The 26,908-nt window shown below is 38.6% G+C and overlaps 1 protein-coding gene across 1 annotated transcript in view; it reads left to right on the top strand.

Moving 5' to 3' along the window:
- The window catches only part of MYO1B (myosin IB), a 184,390-nt gene extending 158,155 nt beyond the window's left edge, over positions 1 to 26,235 (top strand). Inside the window, 10 exon segments of the mRNA XM_017869353.1 lie at positions 1 to 87; positions 368 to 454; positions 2,248 to 2,334; positions 7,814 to 7,905; positions 9,006 to 9,138; positions 11,035 to 11,141; positions 14,025 to 14,157; positions 14,502 to 14,654; positions 16,429 to 16,556; positions 24,754 to 26,235. Coding sequence (XP_017724842.1) covers positions 1 to 87; positions 368 to 454; positions 2,248 to 2,334; positions 7,814 to 7,905; positions 9,006 to 9,138; positions 11,035 to 11,141; positions 14,025 to 14,157; positions 14,502 to 14,654; positions 16,429 to 16,556; positions 24,754 to 24,877 — 1,131 coding nt within the window. The 3' untranslated portion in view covers positions 24,878 to 26,235.
- The last annotated feature ends 673 nt before the right edge of the window (positions 26,236 to 26,908 follow it).

Here is a 26,908-nt window from a genome sequence, read left to right as displayed (position 1 = left end):
GCTCGAAAAATTCTGCGGGAACTGAAGCATCAGAAGCGCTGTAAGGAAGCAGTCACGACCATTGCTGCATATTGGCACGGGACCCAGGTAGGCCGGAGACCCCCAGGAAGGTGGTGGGTCAGCAGTAATGTCATGTGGAACCATAAACCCTCGGCTTCAGGGGCAGAAAGTGTTTCACTGGCTTGAGCTACTGAGCACGTGTTTGCCTCTTGCTCTTTCCAACATTTTGTTGTGGGGTGGTGGCACATGCTTTTGCATTTACCATTTGGTGGTGACTAGTGTCTCTCTTTTTCTTTCTTCATTGAAAACCAGCAGTAACCTTTCCTGCCTTAAACTTTTCTGTAACTCCTTTTCAAATGCATCACAGGCGCGAAGGGAACTGAGACGGCTGAAGGAGGAGGCTAGGAATAAACATGCTATTGCAGTTATTTGGGCTTACTGGCTTGGATCTAAGGTACTTGTTGCACATATCCCAACACTCCATCCGGGAATTCTGCAATAATCAGTCCTTATCTCTAGACTATTAGGGGATGAATGACTGCAATTAATAGTGGCTCACACTGGTGCATGTCCTAGCCGCCAGATTTAACACACCTGGAAACATTAGTTCAGTAGTATGCATAGGAAGCTTAGGCATGCGTAGGCCAATAAAACTAATTGCTTACTAAAAAGGCACTAGTACCATTGCTCTTTAAAACAAAACAAAACAACTCTTAAATAACATGCATGTTTAGGTTCCCCCCTCCCCACTGATGAATGCTAGCAGTTTTTTAGAGGTTTTCTGGAGGGGTTGCGCATGTTGGGAATGTTCAAGTTTGGGCTTCAATCGGTCTCTGCAACATGTTGACAATGGAAATGCCTCTAACATACGTCTTTAAAAAATTAATTTATGAATGAAGTTTTTTTTTAGGCTCACTGTGGCAGCTATTGATTATTATAAGCAAAATATTACATGTGCAAAGAATTATCATCTGTGATTTAACAGAAAACTATGTTCATGCACAGCTAGCTATAATTGCCACTGAAGAATCCCAGGAATTTCAGCATCAGCTGTTTGTTTTCAGAAACAAAGGCCTCCTGAAATACTCTCACTAATCCCCAGGCATAGTCGTGGGCTCTGTGAACATTTCACATACCCCAAGGGACAAGATTTTAGATGTTTTGTTACTTAGAAAATCAAAGGTCATCTTTGCTAAAAATGTGTATTCCAGTTAGAAACACAGACATCAACAGAGTCCTGTGTTTTGAAGTCCACCTTGTCAACATTATAAGCCTATCTTGTGAGAAAATGAGGAAAGTCAACATCTGCCTGAATAAAGAGCTAAATTTGCCAAAAACTAACCGGAGTTGTTCATTTGTGCTTTTCCTGAAAAATCTGTGAAGAGCAAACCTGTTCCTCTAGTCAACTGAGGGAAATGTTGTAGCGGAAGCAAAAGGACTCTTAAATGGGTCTTGCTAGGATTTCTCCATCCAGTGAGTTCATTTCCCAGTCTCAGTACTATAATATCTTGAACAATTAGTGCCTATGTATATCCTTGAGAATAGCTTGTCTAAGATTTTTTTTTCCCTAACAGTAATTGTTAAACCTATAAGTTTAATCTATAATTGCTTCAGTCTTCAGTATATTTCACTTTGGGGACCTTAGCTAAAACTGAATTTTTATACATGCCACTTTTCATTTTTTGACTAGAAGTAATTTTTGAGTTTTGTTAGTTTTGGTTTTTGTTTGCACTTCAGAGAAATAACCTTTTTTCCTCCCAGTTTTCTAAATGATTGTTCACAAGAGTTATCTTTTTTCCATCCAAAGGGATGAACTCAGACAGGAGTGCATAGCTTCTTCAGCCCAATGTGCTGTCAGCAAAGGGGATTCTAATGACGTCATTAGGGCTGTTACTCAGACTTTGAAGGCTTTGATATGGGAGTGAAAGGGTGTAGAGAAGGCAGCAAACAGGGAGAGAGAACAAGGAAGAGAAAAGAAAAAGAATGGAAGTAAGGGGTGGGAAATGATTTCCTTGGGAACCACACAGATTGCCCTCCTCTGGAACAGAATCTCAGTGCACTGAAAATACAAGCGCTGCACCAGCCTGGCACCAATTCTTTGGGTTTGAATTATTATGCACTGTTCTTCTGTCATTCTGAAATCCTTATTCATAAATTGGCTCTTCTGTTTGGTGGGGTATCTTTTTCTGGTCATTTGTGCTGTCTGCATTGGGCTGTCTCTTTTATTTACTATCTAAAACATTCTAGGCTCGAAGGGAATTGAAACGCTTGAAGGAGGAGGCTAGGCGTAAGCATGCAGTTGCTGTCATTTGGGCTTACTGGCTTGGACTGAAGGTACTTCCTCAACCACTTGTTTCTGTCCAGGGTGAACTTCATAAAGCCTAGCACCTACTAACCCTGAGAAAACGACTGATTATGCTTGCTGATGGTCTGCACAGTCTTGTAGAATGTCATCTTGCTTAATTTTTTTACGTTTTTCAGAAGAAACCTATACACTAATTTTTTTTCTGATTTTGTGATTTCTATTTCTTTAAATAATGGGTTTAATGTAATAGCAATATGGCATGTTTTATTCAAGATACTATGTTATCAAAGTTCTAGTTTGTTATCTTTATGAGTGTAAAGTTGTTTTTTTAAAATCTGTGAGACACGGTTACAATAGTTGAGCTCAAAGCTGCCCTACATCCACACTGACCAGCCTAGGGATGTCAGGCTTTTGTTTCCCTTTTTATGCCAATTCTGCCCCAATAATGGCTGCCTGGAGTAGAGCTTTCTTCAGAGCGACCATTGTTCTAATTGTTCAGTGCAGGAACCAAAGGGTCTTGCATCACTAAGCTTACAGATTTTGATTAATAAGATCATAGATTCAGAGACCAGTGGATCATTCATGTTAAAGAGAACCTCGAATTCAAATACCTTGTGATTATGGCAGGGTTTATTTCAAAGTGTGCTTACTACAGTAGGGTACACTTATGTGTCCAGAACTACACATAAGTAAATAACTCCAAGCTCTGAAAAGGCTTTAGAATATTCTTTACGCCATGTAACGATCTGGTCTTCCAAATTCAATAATTAATCACCATAGGAAGCCATCCATATTGCCTTTGGGGGATAATTAGGCCCCTTTTTTGACAGTATTTCTTATCATTATTTTTACTTTAATCCTATGATATTTAATCTTACTCTAAATATTTGAATATTATCTGAGAGATCATTGACTCTAAATCTGAACAACCATTAGAAATATCCCTGAATCCTGCTTTGAATAATCTGCATTTTTTTCTGCAACTTCGGCCTATAAATTTTAGTAAATTATCCTTTTTGATTATACTGAGTATTCACCAAGTAATATTTGAAGTAATGAAGAGGTAACTTAAATATGAATTTTAATAGATGTTCTGTTCGAAGAACTCCAAACAAGCTCTATAACCGGTTTCTTTAAAGTCAAACAAAAGTAAACATTTTCCCATTTAATTCACATCCTCTAATTTGCATTCTAATTTTCATAACAGGAAGGAAAATTAACATTGAATCAGGATTTTTACTCTATAAAATGATGTCCATCAGTAATACATTTGTCTTCAGTTTTCTGGGTTTAACTGCATATGATTTCAGAACATTTTTGCATTAGGGGTGTGCACTACCAACTTACAAAGCACATTCAGTTTGTAGGGGAATATTATTTTAGCAGAAGCTAACTGGGCTTACTCTAGACATAACTTTCTTCCTCTCAGTCTCCAACAAAACGGAAGTACTTTACTATATTACCAGTATTGTATGAAATAAGATCAAACTTGAAGTCCAAGAATGTAATAATTTTGTATTTTTTTTTTTTCTAAAAGAGAATCATGGTAATATGAATGATAGTTTTGCCCTCTCAAATGATTGACTTTTCTTGTGGAAATAATTACAAAGTGCAGTGAGCCTTTTTAAGACTCCCATTTCCCCCAGGGGGCACCATCATATATGCCAGCATGTTGTCACTGGGCTTTAAAGGTCTGTAGTTGTATTTTGGGAGAAATAACCTGCCCTGTGGAATATCAAAATGCATGTAGCAATGAGCTCAGTTATAATGAAGCTCAACTAAATATAGTAGGACTTCAGGTATATTTTTAAGGACATATTCTTACGTAACTTCTCATATGCTATTATAATTTCAGGAGCCAATTGTTAGGTAACATTTTTCTTCTCCTTGTCCCTTCTCACCTTAGTTTGAGATTAGAAATGTTTGTGGATCTGACAACTCCGTGGCTAAAAGGCAAATGGTAATCAGTAACTAGAATATGAATACAGGCATACCTCAGAGACATTGCAGGCTCAGTTCTAGATCTCTACAATAAAGTAAATATCACAATAAAGTGAATCACACAAATGTTTTGTTTTCCAGTGCAAACAAAAGTTATGTTTACGCTATCTCTACTATAGTCTATTAAGTGTCTAATAGCATTATGTCTAAAACGCCAAAGTACATACTTTACAAATACTTTATTGCTAAAAAATGCTAACCATCATCTGAGCCTTTAGCAAGTTGTAATATTTTTCCTGGTGGAGAGTCTTCTCTTGTCTTGATGTCGATGGCTGCTGACTGATGTGGCTGCTGAAGGTTGTGGTGGCTATGGCAGTTTCTTAAAACAAGACAACAATGAAGTTTGCCACATAGATTGATTTCCTTTCCTGAAAGATTTCTATATAGCATATGTTGGCATTTGATAGTATTTTACCCAGTGTAGAACTTCTTTCAAAATTGGAATTAATCCTCTCAAACCTTATCACTGGCTTTGTCAACTAAGCTTATGGAATATTCCAGATCCTTTGTTGTCATTTCAACAGTGTTCACAGCATCTTCATCAGGAGTAGATTCCATCTCAGGAAACTACTTTCTTTCGTCATCCGTAAGAAGCAACTCCTTGTTCATTTACATCTTATCTTGAGATTGCAGCAATTCAGTCCCATTTTCAGGCTTCACTTCTAATTCTGGTTCTCTTGATATATCGCCACATCTGCAGTTACTTCCTCCACTAAAGTTTTGAGCCCCCTCCAAGTCATCCATGAGAGTTGGAATCAACTTCTTCCAAACTTTTATTAATGTGGCTGTTTTGACCTCCTCCCATGAATCTCGAATGTTCTTAATGGCACCCAGAATGATGATTCTTTTCTGGAAAGTTTTTAATATACTTTGCCCAGATCCACCAGAGGAATCACTGTCTGTGGCAGGTATAGACTTAAAAAATGTATTTCTTAAATCATAAGACTGGGAATTACTCCTTGATCCATGAGCTGCAGAGTGGACGTAGTGTTAGCAGGTGTGAAAACATTAATCTCCTTGTATGTATCCATCAGAGCTCTTGGGTGACCAGGTGCCTTGTCAGTGTGAATTAATATTTTGAAAGTTATCTCTTTTCTGAGCAGTGGGTCTCAATATGGGGCTTAAGATAGTCAGTAAACGGTGCTCTAAGCAGATGTGCTATCATCTAGGCTTTGTTGTTCCATTTATGGAGCACACAGGCAGAGTAGATTTAGCATAATTCTTAAGCTGTAGGATTTTTCTAATGGTGAATGAGCATTAGTTCCAGCTTAAAGTTAGTAGCTGTATTATCCTATAACAAGATAATCAGCCTGTCCTTTGAAGCCAGACATTAGCTTCTCCTCTAGCTATCAAAGTCTAGATGGCATCTTCTTCCAATAGAAGGCTGTTTTGTCTACATTGGAAATCTGTTGTTGAATGTAGCCGCATTCATCAGTGATCTAGCTAGATCTCCTGGATAACTTTCTGCAGCTTCTATATCAGCACTTGCAGCTTCTTTCCTTAACCCTGATGAAAAGTTAATAAACTTTTCTTCTGCAGCTTCCTCACCTCTCTCAGCCTTCTTAGAATTGAAGAGAGTTAGGACATTGCTCTGGATTAGGTCTTGGCTTAGAGGAATGTTGTGGCTGGTTTGATCTTATATCTAGACCACTAAAGTTTTCTTATCAGCAATGAGGCTGTTTCACCTTCTTGTCATTTGTGTGTTCACTGGAATAACACTTTTAATTTCCTTCAAGAATGTTTCCTTTGCATTTATAACTTGGCTGTTTGGCACAAGGGTCCTAGCTTTTGGACTGCCTCAGCTGTTGACATGCCTTCCTCACTAAGCTTAACCATTTCTAGCTTTCAATTTAAAGTGAGAAGTTTGTGACCCTTCCTTTCACTTGAACACTGAGAAGCCATTATAGGGTTATTAATTCAATATTAATTAATTTCTGTATTGCTGTGTCTTGGGGAATAAGGGAGGCCCGAGGAGAGGGAGAGAGATGAGAGAACGGCCAGTGGGTGGAGCAGTCAGAATACACACACTGTCTCTTAAGTTCACCATCTTACAGATAGAATAATAATGAAAAAGTTTGAAATATTGTGAGAATTACCAGATTGTGACACAGAGACACAGAATGAACACATGCTGTTGGAAAAATGGTGCCAATAGGCTTGTTTGATGCAGGGTTGCCACGAACCTTCAATTTGTAAAACCTCAATGTCTGCAGAGTGCATTAAAATGAGGTATGCCTGTAAAAGGAAAAACTGCCCATATGGTATATGTTACAGTTTTTAAACCTTAATAATCTTTAGATGTAGAGAATGGGTCTGGTGTGCAAATGCTGAGGGACCGGGTTGGTCACACAGATGAAGAAAGCAGCAGATGGGAGGTGGATCAGGAGCAAGGGGGACTTGTGTAGTTTGGAGCATGCATGTCTCATCTAAAGGCAACAGCAGCTGCTTTGGTCTCCCTGGCCCTTATTTTATAGGACTAGGCCTCAATGTTGCTAGATCTTAGACAACTTTAAGAGAAATCTGCAGAATTATTATATTAAGTTCTTAACTTACAAATATGCATACAAAACATTTATCTATAAACTGAATTTGTTTAGAAGATTACTGGCTTACATCCCCTAATGTAGAAATATTTTGAACATGTGCAGTTAAACCTAGAAAACTAGAGAGAAAAGAAAAAAGATATGCAATGTCTGAATTATTCAGATAGGCTAATATTTTGCTAAATTCTAACTCTCCCATTTATATCTGGATGGTAATAAATAAAGATATATTTCCCTCAGTTTCAAAATTTAACTATATAATTTATTCATTTGTTATGCAAACACTCCACTTAGTTACTGTTATTTGTTAGACATTAGTATATGAAGTAAATATGACAATGTAGCAAGGAAAAAATGTGTGAACTAAAACTATAATATGATGTTTTAAGTGCTCGGATAGCATTAAGTATAAAGTTTGGTGAGAGTAGAGATGATAGAGAAAAATTAATACAATGAAATGGAAGGTAATGGTAGTTTCAAAGCTTCTTTTAAATTCTTATTTTAGCCATATTCAGTTCTCAGTGTGTAGTACTAAAGCCTGATCTTCTATGCAAGGCTTTTGGAAACTGATACAATTCTTCAGACATTTTTTTTTTCTTTTTGCCTTTTACAAAACAATCTGAAGAGAACATTATTTTATATAGTTTTTTAATGTATTTTAATTTGGGATGAGTTTGCAGCTGTGCCTGTAAAATGTTTCTTGTCAAATCATCAGATTCTTCAGAAACTACTAAGAGGATTTAAAACATCAGTTCATTCTGGTTTCATCATTTATCATCTCTCAATTTCTTTCTCTCTGACTTAAGATCCACTATGTGAATGTGCTTCAATTATTGTACTAAATCCAGAAAAGACACTTATAAGTTGACTTGTTTGACACTTTTTCATTTTTAATAGAGGTGTATCATTATGCACCTGTACCAGCCACACGTTAACCACTGCAACCTGCGTCTTCTTTTTAAAGGTACGTAGAGAATACAGGAAATTCTTCAGAGCCAATGCTGGAAAGAAAATCTATGAGTTCACGCTTCAGAGAATTGTAAGTTGACACTTTATGTGTGTGGCTAATTAGCATTATGGAATTACCCACTTAATATCACCAACTCCATAAAATGTGCCTTCTCTTAAATGACAGACGTGACTTTTTAAATAATAATTAAATCATAGCTGTGACACTGAGAGTAAGTAATCTTTTGAAATCGTCTCCCAAATTCAGGTAGAATTGTGTCAGAAAGAGTTTTTAGTGGCCCGTATATTATTAATACAATGTTTGTCTTATTTGACAGAGAGAACTTTTGGGGGAAAGTAGACTCAAGAAAGCCAGGGCCTTACCCTGTGAAACTGCCATGAGCTATGGCAGGGCAAGGCTGGCAAGCAAATTAGTGGGGAGAGGGGTGACCGGGAGCCAGGCTGTGCAGCTCCACCCGCAGGGACTCTGGAGTTCTCCGTCTTTCAGAGAGGTATATGTAGTGCTGAACAGACTGCAAACTCTGGAGTCAGCCTCCACTGTCGCTTAGAGATTTGTGACTTGAGCAAATTCTGACTTCAGTGAGCCTCATTTTCTCATCTGTAAAATGGGGATAATAATGGCACTAGCCTCATAGAGTTGTTGTGAGGATTAAAATGAAGTAATGATAGAGTGCAGGGCTGGGCACGTATCACGTACTCTAGAACAACACTGTCCAGTAGAGCTTTCTGCAGTGAGGAAAACGCCCTATAACTTTGAGGTACAATAGAGTAGCCGGCCACTAGCCTCATGTGGTTATTAAGCACTTGAAGTGTAACTAGTGTGACTGAGGAACTGGATTTTTAAATTTAATTTTAATTACCTAAAATGTAAATATAAATAGCCTGTGTGACTAGTGGCTGCGTTTTAGACAATACAGCTCTATAGAGCCGGCTGGCGTTAGTATTAGTGTTAATATGAGTGTTAGCATTAGTATTCCTCTTATCTCTTAACCATTTGGTGGAACTCATATTTCCCCAGCCATTATGAAAGAGTGGAATAGAGACTTCCCAGATGAGTTACCGTTTTATAAATTCCAAAGTTAAATAAATTCCACTATCGTCTGGTTTAGTTGATCATGATGTATATAAAACAGTGTCTTTTGTGGTATATTTTCCTCACGTAATATTTTCTGTCAAACCCAACACAGGTGCAAAATACTTCTTGGAAATGAAAATAAGATGCCTTCCTTATCTCCAATAGACAAGAATTGGCCCTCAAGACCTTACTTATTCTTGGATTCTACTCACAAGGAGCTAAAAAGGATTTTCCACTTGTGGAGGGTAAAAAATGTCATGTTACATCTTTTCAGACACTTTCTTACTTATTTTGAGTGTTTGAAAACTTAACATAAAATCAAAACTGTAACACATTCTTCCTTTACCTCAAAGAGGATTACTTGAGAACTTTGGTGATTTTCCCCCATGCACCATATTGAGTTTCTGTGAGAGCCACCACACCAGCCCAAGTGTTCCCTGTGCAGTCGCCTCTCGGCCCTGGCTGGAACGGGGAGCACAGGGCTGCATTTTCTTTCCATTCCAGGTTCCAGCTGCTCTCAAGTAGTTCAGTTTTTTGTTCATATGTTTTTCTCTTTGTCTAAAGGAATACGGTAGGACAGAGAAATCATAAAATTCGGACACCTTCAGGCAACAGAGTTAAATCCTGCAGATCGAAGAGTTTACTTTATCAGATGTACAGAACACATAATCAGATAATGCATGTGAACACACACACTTTGATGGGTGGGAAAAAAGGCTTTTCCCTATCCCTAAAGATAGTAACACATCCTCTATCTAAATTACAGGGAAGCTGGAAATCTGTTTTATATTGCCTTTTATTTTAGCTCTCTGATTTTATATGAGAATATGGCATGTAATTTAGATGTTTCCCAGCGTGGAGCACGTGGGGCACTTGTATAGATGTTGACCTTATTTCGATAACCTTGTCAGTTGATATGTGAAATGTTAAATATATGCAGTTATCAGATGTAATAAAATCATTAGATGGAAGGGCGTGTATTTAGTAGATGAAAGCTCAGTGCATACATCCTCCAGGAAGCTTTCCTGCCCAGCAGGGTGGGCTTGTTTTTTATCAGAGTCATATATGTATAGAGTGACATTATCACTGATTAGCTTGATAAGTGGTACCGTACAACATAAGGAACTGGAGTCTGACTTCTGTTCTCTAACAGCCAATTTGGCGAGATTCGTGAACGTCCTAATGGCTTGTCTCCTTTTTTGAGTCTAACCCAGAAACTGTTTTCATAAATAATGACAGGGAGCGCCCAGTGCTGGGGATCTGCACCACCTCTGCTCTCCCCTGGCTTTGCGATCTCACCCATTCCTCCATTGGATTGGAGGTGGGAGATGAGGGCTGTTTATTCCTGAAGGGAGCCTTTCCATGGAAAAGGGTCAGCAGCAGTGCTAACATTTCTTCATGCAGTTATTTCAGTAGCACTTGACCCCACCTGTAACTGAATTTCTAGGAATGCTCATCTAAAAAACCTGGCCCTGCTCCTCTGGCCACTGTCTCCTCTCATTGCAGCTTCAGGAACAGAGTGAAAGGGGATATCTCAGGTCCCTCGTCCCTATTGTAAAATGGTAGTGGGGGGATTTGGAGCAGTGGTTTTCAAACTGTAGGTCATAGCATATTTGTGGGTCATGAAATCAATTTAGTAGATTACTGCCAGTGTTTTTCAATGAAATGCAACAGAATAGAAAATAACAGAGTGTACAATATATAGAAAAGATTGAGTATTGTTTTGTGATGCTTTTATGTCAATTTTCTGTGTGTGTATGTGTGTGAAAATGTGCTTAGTGGATTGTGATGCACAATATTTTTCCTGTGAGTCTCTCTAGAACTAGAGTGACAGCCGCAGGACTAGAGGATTTCCAAGGACTGACATAGTGGGAGGAAATAGTACTTGCAAAGCTCATGCCCACTAGACCCTGGTGTGTTTTGAAGAAGCATCCCAGGTTCTGCAATACAAATAATACTCTGACATTTTCCAGGATAAACTTTTAAAACCCACAAGGGAAAATGTTTTGGCCTTTTAGTGAATGTTTTGTACACTTTCTCCCTTACTCTTCTTGCTGGTAAATTGTCTTAGCATATTTAAGAATGAATAATGATTTGTTTATATAAATGATGTTTTGTTTCTTTCTTCTCATATCTCACAGTGTAAAAAATACAGGGACCAATTCACAGACCAGCAGAAACTTATTTATGAAGAGAAACTAGAAGCCAGTGAACTCTTCAAAGACAAGAAGGCTTTATACCCATCTAGGTATTATGGCTTTGCTTTACCCATAAAATTCAGGATTTTCAAAGTTTCTCAAGTATATTTGTACGCCATTTTGCGTGGTGTTTGATTTCAGTCTTAGATGTGCAATTTTAGTTCTGGGAAATCATTTTATAATCAGCTTGATGTAAACACATTTGTTTGAGCCATGGCTTCTGTAGTGCAGTTTAATGAAATGAGGTTACGATTGTTGGTTTCGCTCCATTAGCATTAGCTCAAACACTTTACTAAATAATTAGAAGTCATTTAACATAAAAATTATATAGGCTGTTAAGATACGTTTGCATTGTAAATTCCTGCTCCTTTTCCATAGTTTTCAAAAACTAGCCAAATTTCTGTTGGCAGTATACTTTAATCACCATTCCAGTCTTCCTGCCATAACAAGCAAGGTCAGAAACTCATTTGTAAGGTAAATGAAAGCGCGAGCCAGGATAGTACTTTTCGAGTGTTGCTTGAGCACTGGTCCGTGGTGCCCTTTGGTCTGCTAACTCAACGGATATGACTTCTGTGGCCTGTACAGCACGTTCAGTTCCTTTATTTTAGACACCGTGGACTCAGAAAAAGAAGGAACACCAGTCCCAAGTTCAGCAAATGAAGTCCTTGGTAAAGACTATTTATCCAAATAGTCTTACGTCTCCTGCATTCATCATTTCCTCCCAGCATTCTTATCCCATTTTCATCTGGTGTTTATAAAAAAAGTAGATTGTACGATTTCAAGCCAAATCTATAACAACGTTAAGCTTCTGCCAAAGAATGGCCTCGAAAGAATGTATTATATGCTGAGTTTATTCGCGTTTATTAAATAAATTATGTTTATATTCTCTGTGACGTTACACACATTTCAAATATCTTCCTTTTAAAGGATTAAATGAACGTACATTGCCAGACTCACTGGGTTTAAATATTTTAAATTGTACAACTTCCTTGGTTAGCTGATGTGGCTACTTGAGGTGATATATACTCCCTTAAGTCAAACACAGTGTCTGAATCCAAAGTTGTCCAAAGTGCCTGTTATATAAAGCATTTTCAAACAGGAGAATTTGTCTGTATGCTTACTTCAGCAACTAATTTTATTCAGCTTTTATTTATACATTTTTAAATTAGAGAGTAACCTTCTTAATGAGCATTTCCTGTGGCTGACTCTTCAGAAACTACAGGCTGGAAAATACATCTTTGAGGAAACAATTTAAAAGCCTGTTAGCATTTTTACAATTTAAAACACATTTGAATAGGAACCAAAAAAAGTTAACTTCAAGCCAAGTCCTTTTTGGGTAGTCTTATCAGTTTTCAGGGATAGTGGCACACTCACCCCGCAGCAGTGAGAGAGGTGGAATAACTTAGCCTCCCACCACCCTGCGAAGTGGCAGCTCTTATGGGAGTTGGCCTTTTATATCCTGAGAGCTGTGAAACGCTGACCACCTACGTGGATTTTTCTTCCCTGATCCTCCACCCACAACATAAGCATTTAAAGTTGTATTTGCAAATTGCCAGAACTTTGTAGCTCAAAATGAAGCTTGTAGATCCCTTGAAGCAGCAGTTTTTCCTTAGTGCCTTTGATGAAGCTGTCCTGAAAGAGTCCCCTGGCAAGTCTTTAGGGAAATTGACATCTTAGTGGTAAGTGTACTGTTAACCTCTTACAAAAATTTATTCGGAAGAAAAAAAATTGCCCTTATTCTGAATGTTTGCTTTGGTTACGTCTGTCCATTTAAATGCATATTCTAGGAGAAGAGGCTTGATTCTCCTTTCATATACAGATGCTGCTTAACTTATGATGCAATTACACACATCATATGGGTTATGAGTGATTTCTATGTTGATTTGTTCCATGTGATAAGATTATTATCAAAGTCCTGCCCACCAGATGCCATGATCACCTCAAAAATATATTTGAAATAGGTTTAAGGTTTCATTTCCAACTTACATTTAGGACAGATCCAAGTGTAATGTACAAAATAAATTGAAATCAGTTTTTATGAAGTTGTCATATGTCATATGAAGTTGAAAATATAAGTTGAAAATGCATTTAATACACCTAACCTACTGAACACAATCACTTAGCCTAACCTACCTTAACCATGCTCAGCACACTTACATTAGCCTACAGTTGGCTACAAAATCATCTGCAGCCTACAAAATCATCTAACACAAAGCCTGTTTTATAATAAAGTGTTGGATATCTCATATGGTTTATTGACCACTGTACTGAAAGTGAAAAACAGAATGGTTGTATGAGCACCATTGTAAAGTTGAAAAACCCTAAGTCAAACCAAGTCAGGGACCATCTGTATTTGCCTACTTAGAACCACAGTTACATGTTAATATTAAGTGTTCTATAGTTTTCTTCTAAAGTGATTGCCCTGGATCTACTCTTTCCCAGAAGGTCTTTTGATTTTCTTATTCTCTGCAAGAAATGAAATTTTTTCTAGAGCAGGTGACGGTAATGATTTCAGCTCTTTTTTCACTGCCACATATTGTTTGAAGGCGTTAGTAAATCCTTTGTGAGCAGCTGTTAACTTTATATTAACAGATGAGAAGAAATTGCCTTTTCCTTCACATGAGACCATGTACTTGAGTCTTAGCTATTATTCTTATGAGTGATTTCTATCTTGGTTGTTCCATGTGACAAGATTATTATCAAAGTCCTGCCTACCAAATGCCATGATCACCTCAAAAATATATTTGAAATAGGTTTAAGGTTTCATTTCCAACTTATATTTAGGACAGATGCAAGTGTAATATATAAAATAAATTGAAATAAACTTTTATGAAGTTACCAGCTATTCCTTAGAATCAAGTGATCTGTTTCCTTTTTTTAGTAGAACTTTCATTTGAAACTATTTCTAATGTGCAGGAATTTTTTTCCTTTAGTGTTGGGCAACCATTCCAAGGGGCTTACCTGGAAATCAACAAGAACCCCAAGTATAAGAAACTCAAAGATGCCATTGAAGAAAAGATCATCATTGCTGAAGTCGTGAACAAAATTAACCGTGCTAATGGGAAGGTAAAAATGCTAACCTTGAAGACTGATAAGAAGTACCTATTACTTGGGATAGTCACCCTGTTTTCTGAATGTAAAAATTTGCATTTCATGTTCTCAGTAGAGTTAACTGTGAAGGGAGCTATTTCCCCTCACCTTTAAGCTTAGATGGAATTTTGCTTGTTCTCTGACATTTTTAGGAAATAACACGTATTATTTATGTTCCTTACTGTGTTCTTGGTTTACATAGGTGTGTTTGTTGAAGGCTATTGGAATAAAACATGCATTTTTGCAAATAATGCCTTAACTCGTAGACCATTTTGAGTATTTTGATCATTGGTTTTTTACTATTTTTTATTTTGTTTTAGAGTACATCTCGGATTTTCCTCTTAACAAATAATAATCTCCTTCTTGCTGACCAAAAGTCTGGACAAATCAAGTCAGAGGTTCCCTTGGTGGATGTGACCAAGGTATCAATGAGCTCACAAAATGATGGCTTCTTCGCCGTCCACCTCAAAGAGGTAAAGGTTCAACAAAAGATTTCTGCACTTCATCTCTCTCTCAGCCATTGATTTTAAAAATTTCCATATCTGACTAATCCTATGGCAGTTTATATATCTGCCTTGCTAATTTGCAAATTTTGGATATTTGCCCCTATATAAAATCTCAGGCTCGGTTTTCAGTAACTGAATAAAGTTAATCACTTTTATTGACCAGTTTACTTCACTTTTGAGACTAATACATAGGAATATCAAGATGTTTTAAATTTTGTTTTCTCCTGTTTTTTCTTCTATGTATGAACTTAGTAAATGTCTTAATGTTCATCTCTAATCTGGGGGTTTATATTAAAGGATACAACTAAAATAAAATAGCTGCCAGTTAATTTTAACCTAAATAATTTTTAGTGTTCTGTGCCTTTAGCTTAACCAGGACTCCTGGCTTGGATGCAGTGGTTACGTGTAGGTTCTGGAGTTGATCTCACTCACTTTATGATGATTTTGGCCAAGGCATTTAACTTGTGTGTGCCTACCTACTTTTTGTCATCTTTAAAATGGGGATAGTAAGAGTGCCTACTTCATATAGCATTGTTGTAAGGATTAATTGAGACACTGGAGGAACAGGGCCTGTCACATAACACATAGTCACTGAGTAAACAAAAGCTACCAAATATTGATCATATGTAGGAGCATGTGTCTAGCTGATAATGTTACTCTCTGGCTGACCCTAAGCTTAGAAAACTCCCCAAAGCTTTCCTTAGCCTGTTTACCCTGTTTTGGATCTTAACTTAAAGGGAGCATATCAAATGCTAGGACAGTGATTCTCAACCTCAGTGACACATTTAAACAGCTTGGGAACTTTAAAAATGCTGATGCCCAGGCCATAACCCCGTGCAATCAAATTAGAATTTCTCAGAAGGGGGCACAAGCATCTTTTTTTTTCTTTTTTCCTTTTTTCTTTTTTCTTTTTCTTTTTTTTTTTAAATAAACCCAGATGATTCCCTTGCACAGCTAAGGCTGAAAGCCAGTGCCCTGGGATTTTTGTTAGAAGTGTTGTCGGCCGGGCGCGGTGGCTCAAGCCTGTAATCCCAGCACTTTGGGAGGCCGAGACGGACGGATCACGAGGTCAGGAGATCGAGACCATCCTGGCTAACCCGGTGAAACCCCCCGTCTCTACTAAAAAATACAAAAAAACTAGCCGGGCGAGGTGGCGGGCGCCTGTAGTCCCAGCTACTGGGGAGGCTGAGGCAGGAGAACGGCGTAAACCCGGGAGACGGAGCTTGCAGTGAGCCAAGATCCAGTCCCCCCCCCCCACCCGGGGCGACAGAGCGAGACCCCTCCTCAAAAAAAAAAAAAAAAAAAGAAGTGTTGTCATTAGGGTTTTAACCAAATCACTGAAAAGTTTTTTAATCAAGTCCTTCAGAAGAGTTGCAGGTTAGGTCCATGCTCCTCAAACCTGAATGTGTGAACCCATACCTGGAGGTAGGGTTGTGGTTTCATATTCATTGGGGCTGTGGTAGGGCCTGAGATTCTGCTTTTCTAGCAAGCTCCAAGTGATGCAGATGGTGCTTCTGCTGCATCCACTGACTTTGGGTAGGAGGGGGGTTAGGTAACCTTACTAAAGTGCTCTGAGCAAGTTGGAAGAAACACTGCTTTTGTCATTATTGTTTACCTTGGGAGAATGGATTCCAGGATCTGATGTTTTAAGAAAACTGTAAATATGTTTTTAGCCAAGCCTGTAAATATTGACCTCCTGAGGTATCTTTAATTATGACCGACTCTTGGTTTGTCCTTGCAGGGCTCAGAAGCAGCTAGTAAAGGAGATTTTCTCTTCAGCAGTGATCACCTGATTGAAATGGCCACCAAGCTCTATCGCACAACTCTCAGCCAAACCAAACAGAAGCTCAATATTGAGATTTCTGATGAGTACGTTCATGTATTGTTTGAAAACGCTTTTTCTCTTTCAGCTTTCTTGTTTTAGTTCTGTTCTCTGATCTCATTCATTAATACAACCTCTTACTAAGTACCAAGTATGTATCTAGTAGTTGTTCCACATGATAAATGGGCAGTGAATGACACTGGACCAAGTCTTCAACCTCATGTACCTTGACATCCTAGTGGAAGAGACCATTATGTACAAATAAAATGATGAAATAGTTGATAAGATTTCAGCTAACAACAAATGTTTATGGAGGAAAAAAGGGGGTAAGAGTCAGAGAGTAGGCCAGGGGCAGTGGCTCACACCTGTAATCCCAGCACGTTGGGAGGCCGAGGCAGGCGAATCACGAGGTCAGGAGTTCGAGACCAGCCTGGCCAACATGGTGAAACCCTGTCTGTACTTAAAATACAAAGGATTAGCTGGGCATGGTGGCGGGTGCCTGTAATCCCAGCTACTCAGGAGGCTGAGGCAGGAGAATCTCTTGAACCCGGGAGGCGGAGATTGCAGTGAGCCAAGAACATGCCACTGTACTCTAGCGCAGGTGACAGTGTGAGACTCCATCTCAAAAAAAAAAAAAAACATCAGAGAGTATTTTTGTTAGGGAGGTCAGGGAGGCCTCTTTGATGTGGTGACATCTGAGACTGGTATCAATTTGAAATTTGCTTCTTCAGTTTCTCATTAGGGTTCTGATTATAGAAGCTGGTTATTTTCATACACGTTGAGGCATCCCCTCATTTACTGAATCTGTCTATGTAATCTGTCTATAAGTTTTTTGGACAAATCTGAGTTACTATGTTGATTATACTTAATTGATTACCTTTCAATAGATTGTTTACCTGCTTATATACTTCTTTGCATATCTAAATTGCTCAGGAAATTTTATTCTTTTCTAATTAAGAATTTCTAGTCTATTCTGTTTCAACTCTTCCTAAAAGTCTTTCTAAAATAAATTTACACCATTTCTGCCCGTTTGTATTACATCAGACTCTCTTTGATATGTTAGGATTTTGCATGCTGCGGGCTTTTCTTAAGTTCTCATTGAAGTGTTTAGATTTGGGTGGGAGGTTGGGCTTCATACTCTATATTGGAAATTGTTGTTTGGACTAAATAACTTTTCTTGTTAACGAGACCTTTCTCATAAAACAAAGAATATTAGGAAAAAAGATAAGTTGGTGTGTTTCAGTTAAGGATTTAACATGTTAGGGCCTATTAGAGCTTTAAAATCCCTTTATAATAGTTGAAGTTTCTCATAATCTGGGAGAATGGGCTTCGTAGGGCTGCTAATTCCCACTCATCATGGGAAGATCGTATGTATCCCAGACAGCAGAAGCTCCTCAGTGTACAGATGAAGCAGTCTCATAGTTGTCCCACAATGTGAATAAACTCATCTTTACACAGAAGGGAAATCACACCAACATCCAGACCACAAAGGACTACTACTTTTAAGCATTTCCCAAACCAGGATTCTAGGAACATTGCTCATACAGGACACTAATAATGATGTACTGTGAAGAAATTGTTCTCTGATGGAAATTTAAAATCTTTCTTCACTACATCACTTCTCAGAGCCCCTGAAATCCTGTTGTGATTCTCCTGAGGAGCTTTGCGGGGATAGCGTGTGGTGTGATTCCTAAATGTAGCCAACCGCAGAGCCCCTGCAGCAGCTCTCACAGCTTGTGTGCGAAGGGGTGCCATCTGGGAAAGGGGGACAGTTCGCTTTTGGGCAGCAAGGGTCCTGCCCTGTCACAGAGGGCGTGTGATGTTCTGGATGCCATAAGCTTTCAGTAAACATAGTTGTCTGAGCCAAGATTTATAGTGTGGCCACATGAAGAAAACAAACGTTGGGTAGCATTATAATGCCTTTCCTTCTCCAATGCCTCATTATTGATTGGTCTCATAAAAATAAATAAAACAGTTCATAGGACTCTACGTAGCACCCATGGGTCCCTTCCCCAGGTGGCACAGGAAGCCTGGAGAGGAAGTTTGTAGGTAAGGATCATAAATCTCCTTAGGGAGCATTTTAAATTTAAACAAAAATGTTCAAAGTCATAGGCAGGGGCTCCTATTCCTTTATAGCCCTAAGTGGCTTCACCAGCTCTGTAGAACCAGTGTTGAAAACCATATGCAGTTTAGTGACTAAGCCCTTCCTTCCTTTATCCTTCCCAGAAGTAGAAGTAGTTACTCTAACAAACCCAGATTCTGTAATCGTTATGGATAAGTGGATGTCAGTTTATGGAAAGAGAATCAAAGTCCTGTTAACTCTTTAGTGGATTATTATTATTATTATTATTATTATTATTATTATTATTTGAGACGGAGTTTCACGCTTGTTGCCCAGGCTGGAGTGCAATGGCGTGATCTTGGCTCACAGCAACCTCTACCTCCTGGGTTCAAGCAGTTCTCCTGCCTCAGCCTCTTGAGTAGCTGGGATTACAGGCATGCACCACCACGCCTGGCTAAATTTTGTATTTTTAGTAGAGACGGGGTTTCTCCCTGTTGGTTGGGCTGGTCTTGAGCTCCTGACCTCAAGTGATTCACCTGCCTTGACCTCCCAAAGTGCTGGGATTACAGGCGTGAGCCACCGCACCCAGCCTCCAGTGGAATTTAAACGTGCACATATAGAGGTGAGAATTGAATTCATTGAGAGATTCATCTGCCTTATAATTTCTAGTCCTTGAACTTCCAAGCTGTTCAGTGTGTCAATAGATTGCATTTTTAGGATAACCTGCAAGATGTGTAATACAGTCATGCACCGCATAATGACATTTTGGTCAGCAGTGGATCACACAGATGACGGTGGTCCCCTGAGATTGTCATGGAGCTGAAAAATTCTTCTCTCTATTGATGTCACAGCTGTTGTAATGTTATAGTGCAAGGTACTACTCACATCTTTGTGGTGCTGCTGGTGTAAACAAACCTACTTCACCACCAGTTGTATATGAGTAAAAGGACATACAATTATGTACAATATGTAACTCTTGAAAATGATAATAAATGATGTTGTTACTGGTTTATGTATTTACTATACTATACTTTTTTTTTTTTTTTTTGAGATGGAGTCTTGCACTGTTGCTCAGGCTGGAGTGCAGTGGTGTGATCTTGGGTCACTGCAAGCTCTGCCTCCCGGGTTCACACCATTCTCCTGCCTCAGCCTCCTGAGTAGCTGGGACTACTGGTGCCCGCCACCATGCCCTGCTAATTTTTTTATATTTTCAGTAGAGATGGGGTTTCACCATGTTAGCCAGGATGGTTTCAATCTCCTGACCTTGTGATCCGCCTGCCTTGACCTCTCAAAGTGCTGGGATTACAGGTGTGAGCCACCGTGCCCAGCCTATACTATACTTTTTATCTTTATTTTAGAGAGTATGCTTACATATTTAAAAAGTTAATTGTAGGCCAGGTGCAGTGGCTCACACCTGTAACCCCAGCACTTTGGGAGGCTGAGGCGGGTGTATCACGAGGTCAGGAGATCAAGACCATCCTAGCTAACATGGTGAAACCCCATCTCTACTGAAAAAACAAAAAATTGAAAAAACAAAAAATTAGCCAGGCGTGGTGTCGGGCACCTGTAGTCCCAGCTACTCGGGATGCTAAGGCAGGAGAATGGCGTGAACCGGGGAGGCAGAGCTTGCGGTGAGCCGAGATGGCACCACTGCACTCCAGCCTGGGCTACTGAGTGAGACTCCATCTCAAAAAAAAGAAAAAAAAAAAAAAGTTAATTGTAAAACAGCCTCAGGCAGGTCCTTCGGGGGGTATTTCAGAAGGCATTGTTATCTTAGGAGATGACAGCTCCATGCATATTATTACCCCTGAAGACTTTCCAGTGGGACAAGACATGGAGATAGAAGACAGTGAAGTTGATGCTCCTGACCCTGTGTAGGCCTAGGCTAATGTGTTTGTATCTTAGTTTTAATAAGAAGTTTAAAAGTAAAATAAAACATTAAAATTTTAAAATAGAGAAAAGCTTATAGAATAAGGTTACATAGAAGGAAAATATTTTTGTGCAGCTGTACAAAGTGTTGTGTTTTAAGCTAAGTGTTACTACAAAAGAGCCCAAAACAGCCGGGCCCAGTGGCTCACGCCTGTAATCTTGGCACTTTGGGAGGCCAACGGCGGTGGATTGGTTGATCTTAGGAGTTCAAGACCAGGCTGGGTGACATGACGAAACCCCTTCTCAACAGAAAATTTAAAAATCAGCCAGTCGTGCATGGTGGCATGCACCTGTAGTCCCAGCTTCTCAGGAGGCTGAGGTGGGAGAATCATCTGATCCTGGGAAGATCAAGGCTGCCCTGAGCCATGATTGCTCCAGTGAACTCCAGCCTGGGAGGCAGATCAAGACCCTGTCTCAAAAACAAAACAAAAGAGTCAAAAATGTTTTAAAATTGTAAAGTTTATAAGGCAGAAAGTTACATTAAGCAAAGGTTAATTTATTACTGAAGAAAGAAAAAATTACTCATAAAGTATACAGTAATGTAATGTCCTAGGCCTTCACATTCACTAACAACTCACTCAGTGACTCATCCAGAGCTACTTCCAGGCCTGCAAGCCCCATTCATGGTAAGGGCCCTAGACAAGAACACTATTTTTTATCTTTTATACTATATTCTTACTGTACCTTTTCTATGTTTACTAAGTTTACATATACAAATACCATTGTGTTACAGTTACCTACAGTTACCTACAGTACAATAACATGCTGTAGCATCTAGGTTTAGGTAAGTGCACTCACTCTATGTTTGCACAATGACAAAATCACCTCATGATGCATTTCTCAGAGTGTATCCCTTTTATTAGATGATCCATGACTGTATTTCTAAAATTAAGTTACCAAATAGAGTAAAAACTAAAGTGAATTTGTTTCATTAAACATTTCAAATATATGTGTGTGTATACACATATATGTATACACGTGCATACAATAGATACACACACATATATCATTTAAGTTATACAATTGGTTCTCTTTTCTATGAGGTGAAGATAAATAATGGTGCTTACCTCCTAGGATTGTCCTAAAGCCTGATCTAATAACATAGTAAATGGCCAAGAACAGTGTGGTATGTAGCAAATCCTCAGTATATCTTTTCTATTGTTATTTCTAGTGTGAATCTTTTTTTTTCTTTTTCTTTTTTTTTTTTGAGACATTGTCTCGCTCTGTCACCCAGGCTGGAGTGCAGTGGCCAGATATCGACTCACTGCAACCTCTGCGTCCTGGGTTCAAGGGATTCTCCTGCCTCAGTCCCCCGAGTAGTTGAGGTTACAGGCGTGCACCACCATGCCCTGCTAATTTTTTGTATTTTTAGTAGAGATGGGGTTTCACCATGTTGGCCAGGCTGGTCTCAAACTCCTGACCTCAGGTGATCCGACCACCTCAGCTTCCCAAAGTGCTGAGATTACTGTCATGAGCCACCGTGCCTGGCCTCTAGTGTGAATCTTAATCATGAATTATAGACATGGAAACAGTTAATGTATGCCAAGATTATTGGGGAAATAAGTTCCTATACATTTATTACACTTACAAGTGGTCTTTTTTATTTATTTTGAGACAGTCTCCCATTGTCAACCAGGTCAGAGTGCAGTGGTGTGATTCCGGCTCAGTGCAGCCTCCTCCGCCTCCCAGCTGCAAACGATTCCCCTGCCTCAGCTTCCCAAGTAGCTGGAATTACAGGCATGCATCACCATGCCTGGCTAATTTTTGTATTTTTAGTAAAGACGTGGGTTTGCCAGGTTGGCCAGGCTGGTCTCGAACTCCTGGCCTCAAGTTGCCTGCCTGCCTTGGCCTCCCAAAGTGCTGGGATTACAGGCATGAGCCACTGTGCTCGGCCACAAGTGGTCTTTGAAAATAAAAGTGTAAAAGTGTTTGATTTTTTTAAATGTATGAATTTTCAATAAACCTGAAAGATTCTTTTTTGAGACACATATGTATAAGTATATATGCCAGAGATATATCTCAGATAGTTGAATCTGAAACTATAGCTGTCCTTTCCTCATTGCTTTCAAGTTGAAAAGAAAGAACCCATTTAAAAGATCAGAAGCACTATTCTTATAAAACAACTGATGAATTAGAAGCACATTTGCCTTGTTTCACTCTAGCAGATAATGTTTGCAAAATGTGGCCTCTTTAGACCTTGACACTGAAACTAATGTTTACAGAGTAGAGCTGTGGATCCTCACATCGCTGGGCAATGTCAGTAAGTGGTCAGTGGTTGTTAGGTTGACTCACTTTAATAATGTGCCATTGACTGAGAAAACCATCACTGAGAATATGGAAAATGTCATAATGCTATGCTAATGATGATGGTGGAGAGAAGAGATGACTGGTTTTGCCACTGGAAGACCTGGTTTCTGGCCCAGTGATGCAGCTCTCATGTCCCCCAGTGACGCTGTCCCCAGTTCAGGGATCTCATCATATACAGTTGCACCAGCACAGGGACGGTGTGAAGGACACTCTGTGGATGTTCAGTTGTACACCTAAAGTCGTCTCTTATCCCAGCAGTGGCCCACATGATACACTGAGGGAAAAATACACTCATGGACTTTTTAATCCATTAATTAATTTCTAAACACTAATGGATATTCTAAATGTTTACAATTTGTATATAAATATTTTAATGGGTATTAAAGATATATGTGGTAGATCAAACACATGATTTTATCCATATTCTATAGGTCACTATTATTTTGAAATACATTTAAGCTAGCAATAGCTATTAGCATACTATGCAGATATGACAAAAACTATGTAGGACATATGTGAGTAACCGGTGTTTAGAAGCCATAGACTAGAGGGTTGCCAGGCCTCTTCCTTTTGTGAAATTCTTTACCTCATTTTCTCAATTTGTTGATTTTTTTTTTTTTTTTGGGTGGGGACGGAGTTTCGCTCTGCCGCCCAGGCTGGAGTGCAGTGGCACGATCTCCGCTCAGTGCAAGCTCCGCCTCCCGGGTTCACGCCATTCTCCTGCCTCAGGCTCCCAAGTAGCTGGGACTACAGGCGCCTGCCACCACGCCCAGCTAATTTTTGTATTTTTATTAGAGATGGGGTTTCACCGTGTTAGCCAGGATGGTTTCAGTCTCCTGACCTCGTGATCCACCCGCGTCGGCCTCCCAAAGTGCTGGGATTACAGGCGTGAGCCACCGCGCCCAGCCAATTTGTTATTAATAGGACCCCCCTCCAATATTTTTGCCATGGAAAAATGGAAATATAACATGTTGGTCTTTCCATTTGAAACACAGAAATAATTCTTAGCCTTTCTACCTTACTAGAATATGATGAGTTAATGAACTTTAGTTTTCTTAGGGCTAAATGAAGACTACTGGAGGTAAATTGCATTGATACAATTCTGTGTAAGAAGTGCTCATGGGAAGAAGTGATACAGGTTGATTCTCCCTTATTCAAAATGCTTGGGACAAGAAGTGTTTCCAGTTTCTGGTTTTGGAATGCAGTCATGTGTTTAACATGGGGATATGTACTAAGAAGTGCGTCACTAAGTGATTTTGTGCAAACGTCAGAGTGTGTACTTACACAAACATAGATGGTATAGCCTACTACACACCTAGGCTATATATTATAGTATAGCCAACTGCTCATAGCTTGTTACTGTACTGAATACTGTAGGCAATTATAACACAATGGTAAATAGTTGTCTGTCTAAACAGAAAAAGTACAGTAAAACTACAGTATAAAAAACAAAAAATGGTACGACTGTATAGGCCAGCTCCATCATAATCTTATGGGACCCCCATCGTATATGACTGACAGTGAATTAGGTATGTTTACATCAGTCACCACAAACGTGAGTAGTGTATTGCCCTACATTAGGAGAGCTATGACGTCGCTAAGCCATAGGAATTTTTCCGTTCTTACAGGACCACCATCATATATGTGGTTCATTGTTCACTGAAACGTTGTTAGGTAGCACATAGACTGTATTTGCGTTATACTTAACGTTTCAGTCTTAATCTGAAAATCTAAAATCTGAAATATTCCAACAAGCATTTCCTTTGAGCATCACATCAGTGTTTTAAAAATTTCAGAGTTTGGAGCATTTCAGATTTTTGGATTAGGTTAGGGATGCGCAGCCTATACTCGCCAAGATCAGTATCCATTAAAATACAAAAGCAAGTGTTACTATAATCATGAGCTGTTTTGTGTATACATTAATTTGTTTTATTCTTTTCTCCTAGGTTCCTGGTACAGTTCAGACAAGACAAAGTATGTGTGAAGTTTATTCAGGGAAACCAGAAAAATGGGAGTGTCCCAACATGTAAACGAAAAAACAACCGTCTCCTTGAAGTTGCTGTCCCTTAACTGGCACCTCCTCTCTACTTTCATGGACTTGTTTCTTTGTAATAGTGCAATTTGGTTTTGTTTTATTTGGGGTTCATTGTATGTTTGGGAATCACCAAAGGCTTTTAGAGTTCTTTGGCAAAATAAAATATTTGACTAATCAATTTTATTATCGGAATAGTTTTAACCTTTCAAATACATGTTCTGTCCTGGAGCAGGATTGTAGAAACTAACAGTGTCTATTTTCATGTCTGATGTGTTCTTCGTTTAGTCATCATGCTAAATCTGTGTACCCTAAATCAGCATATTACTCATAAATCATTAATTCATATAAGTATAGGAAATGGTCTTAAAAGATACTGCATTCATTCATCAAATATTTATTCCATGCCTACTCTATGCTAGGCCCTGTGCTAGATGGTATGAAAACTTATTAGGAACCTTTTGTTTTGAGACCATTGCATTCTGGCTGATTTGTGCTGGTTTAACGACATCTAAGAAGGTTTAGAAATGTTGAGACCAAAACAATAACTGTTAATGATGGACAGCATTATTAGGAACCCTGTAGTATGATATTTAACAATATAGGCTTCAAGAAGGGCTGGTCCTAAGAGGGGCAGAGATGAACAACAGGGTTAAATCCCTCTACATGTGGTTTCTGTTTGAAAAAAAGAAAACTGACATTTGAACAGACTTTTAATTTGTTTAAACCTCTGGTAATTACTTGTAACAGTAGAAAATAGAAATCTTTCTTATTTTAGAAAAGTGACAGAAGCAGTCCAGTAAGATTATATGTTTCTGTTTCTGGTAAATGTCATATATGATCCTCGAAATGATAGTATCTCCAGAATATTGTTTTCACCCAAATTTGAGTAGATATTTTAAACACCTAACAAAGTAAAGGGCTAAAAGCCATTCGGATAGCAGTAAACATTCTGTATGATGTGCAATAAAACATCCAAGATCTTTTTTGAAAGTTTTATTTATAATACACATTTTGTATGAGAAAGGTGATTGGTACAGGGTGCCTATTTTAGTCATGGATCAAAATTAAATTTATGTAATTTGCAGGGCTTTCTTTCTATTCCTTCAAATTTATAAGGGTTCATTTTGGAAACTACATTTTAAACTTTGGAATCAAATTGTTTCTTATTTGGGAGGATAATGTATATACATTGGTATTATGTTAAATAATAAAATTGTTCTAATTTGGTGCCATTTGCTGAATCACAACTGTATTTTTGTATCTCAAGCTATTTTCATATGTTGTGTGTCAATGTATCATCTCTCAGAAAGGCTTTACAATCCAAACATTATATGTTCTCTGTGTAACTGAATTTCACTTATCTTTTATAAACCAGAAACATTAATTGAAAATATTTTCTGGGGATTTTCTCTCAACTTTTGTATTTTTAAAAATTGCTCACATAAAGAAATTCTCAGAAGTCTTTGTGTTTATTGGTGCAGGTAGAGGATGTAATTACTTAGATTCTTCTTGATGTGTGCCTAACGTGGTAGATAGTAGTTCCTGATACTGGTGAGTAGAAATTTGGAAATGAGAGGGTGTGTTGTTTTAAATAATATGCAATGTGTTCACATTGCTCAGCATATAAGTAAGTATTAAAAGATACACATTACAAATTCTCCATCCTGTCAACCACCTGTCTGCTTAGTTCCCACTCTCCCTGAAACATTAACCATTGTTGTTAGTTGCTTTTGTATTACTTTGTCCATATGTTTGCAAGAGGAAATCAAAATAGATTCTTAGGTTCTTCTGCGTTAGTAGACAAAAGCTAGTCTATTATATTGTAGCCATTGTTCTTTATCTTACCTTTTTCACCTAGCAAAATATCATGAAGAGCTGCTCATTCTTCTGTTGTATGGATGTGCTGTGGTGGATTTACCTGGTCTACTCATTATCATGGGGTTGCTTCCTAAATGGAACTTGAGAATGGAAGACTAGGATGGAAAGGAGAAATATCCCATGGGTCTACTTGTTAGATTGTTCCAAATACCTTATTTGCAGATTATTCAATCAGTCTTGTCACTGAA

This window comes from Rhinopithecus bieti, unplaced genomic scaffold, assembly GCF_001698545.2.
Source record: "Rhinopithecus bieti isolate Rb0 unplaced genomic scaffold, ASM169854v2 scaffold_5051, whole genome shotgun sequence".
Classification (NCBI taxonomy): domain Eukaryota; kingdom Metazoa; phylum Chordata; class Mammalia; order Primates; family Cercopithecidae; genus Rhinopithecus; species Rhinopithecus bieti.
The sequence above is the reverse complement of the archived record's forward strand: the minus strand, read 5'-3'. Positions and strand labels throughout refer to the sequence as shown.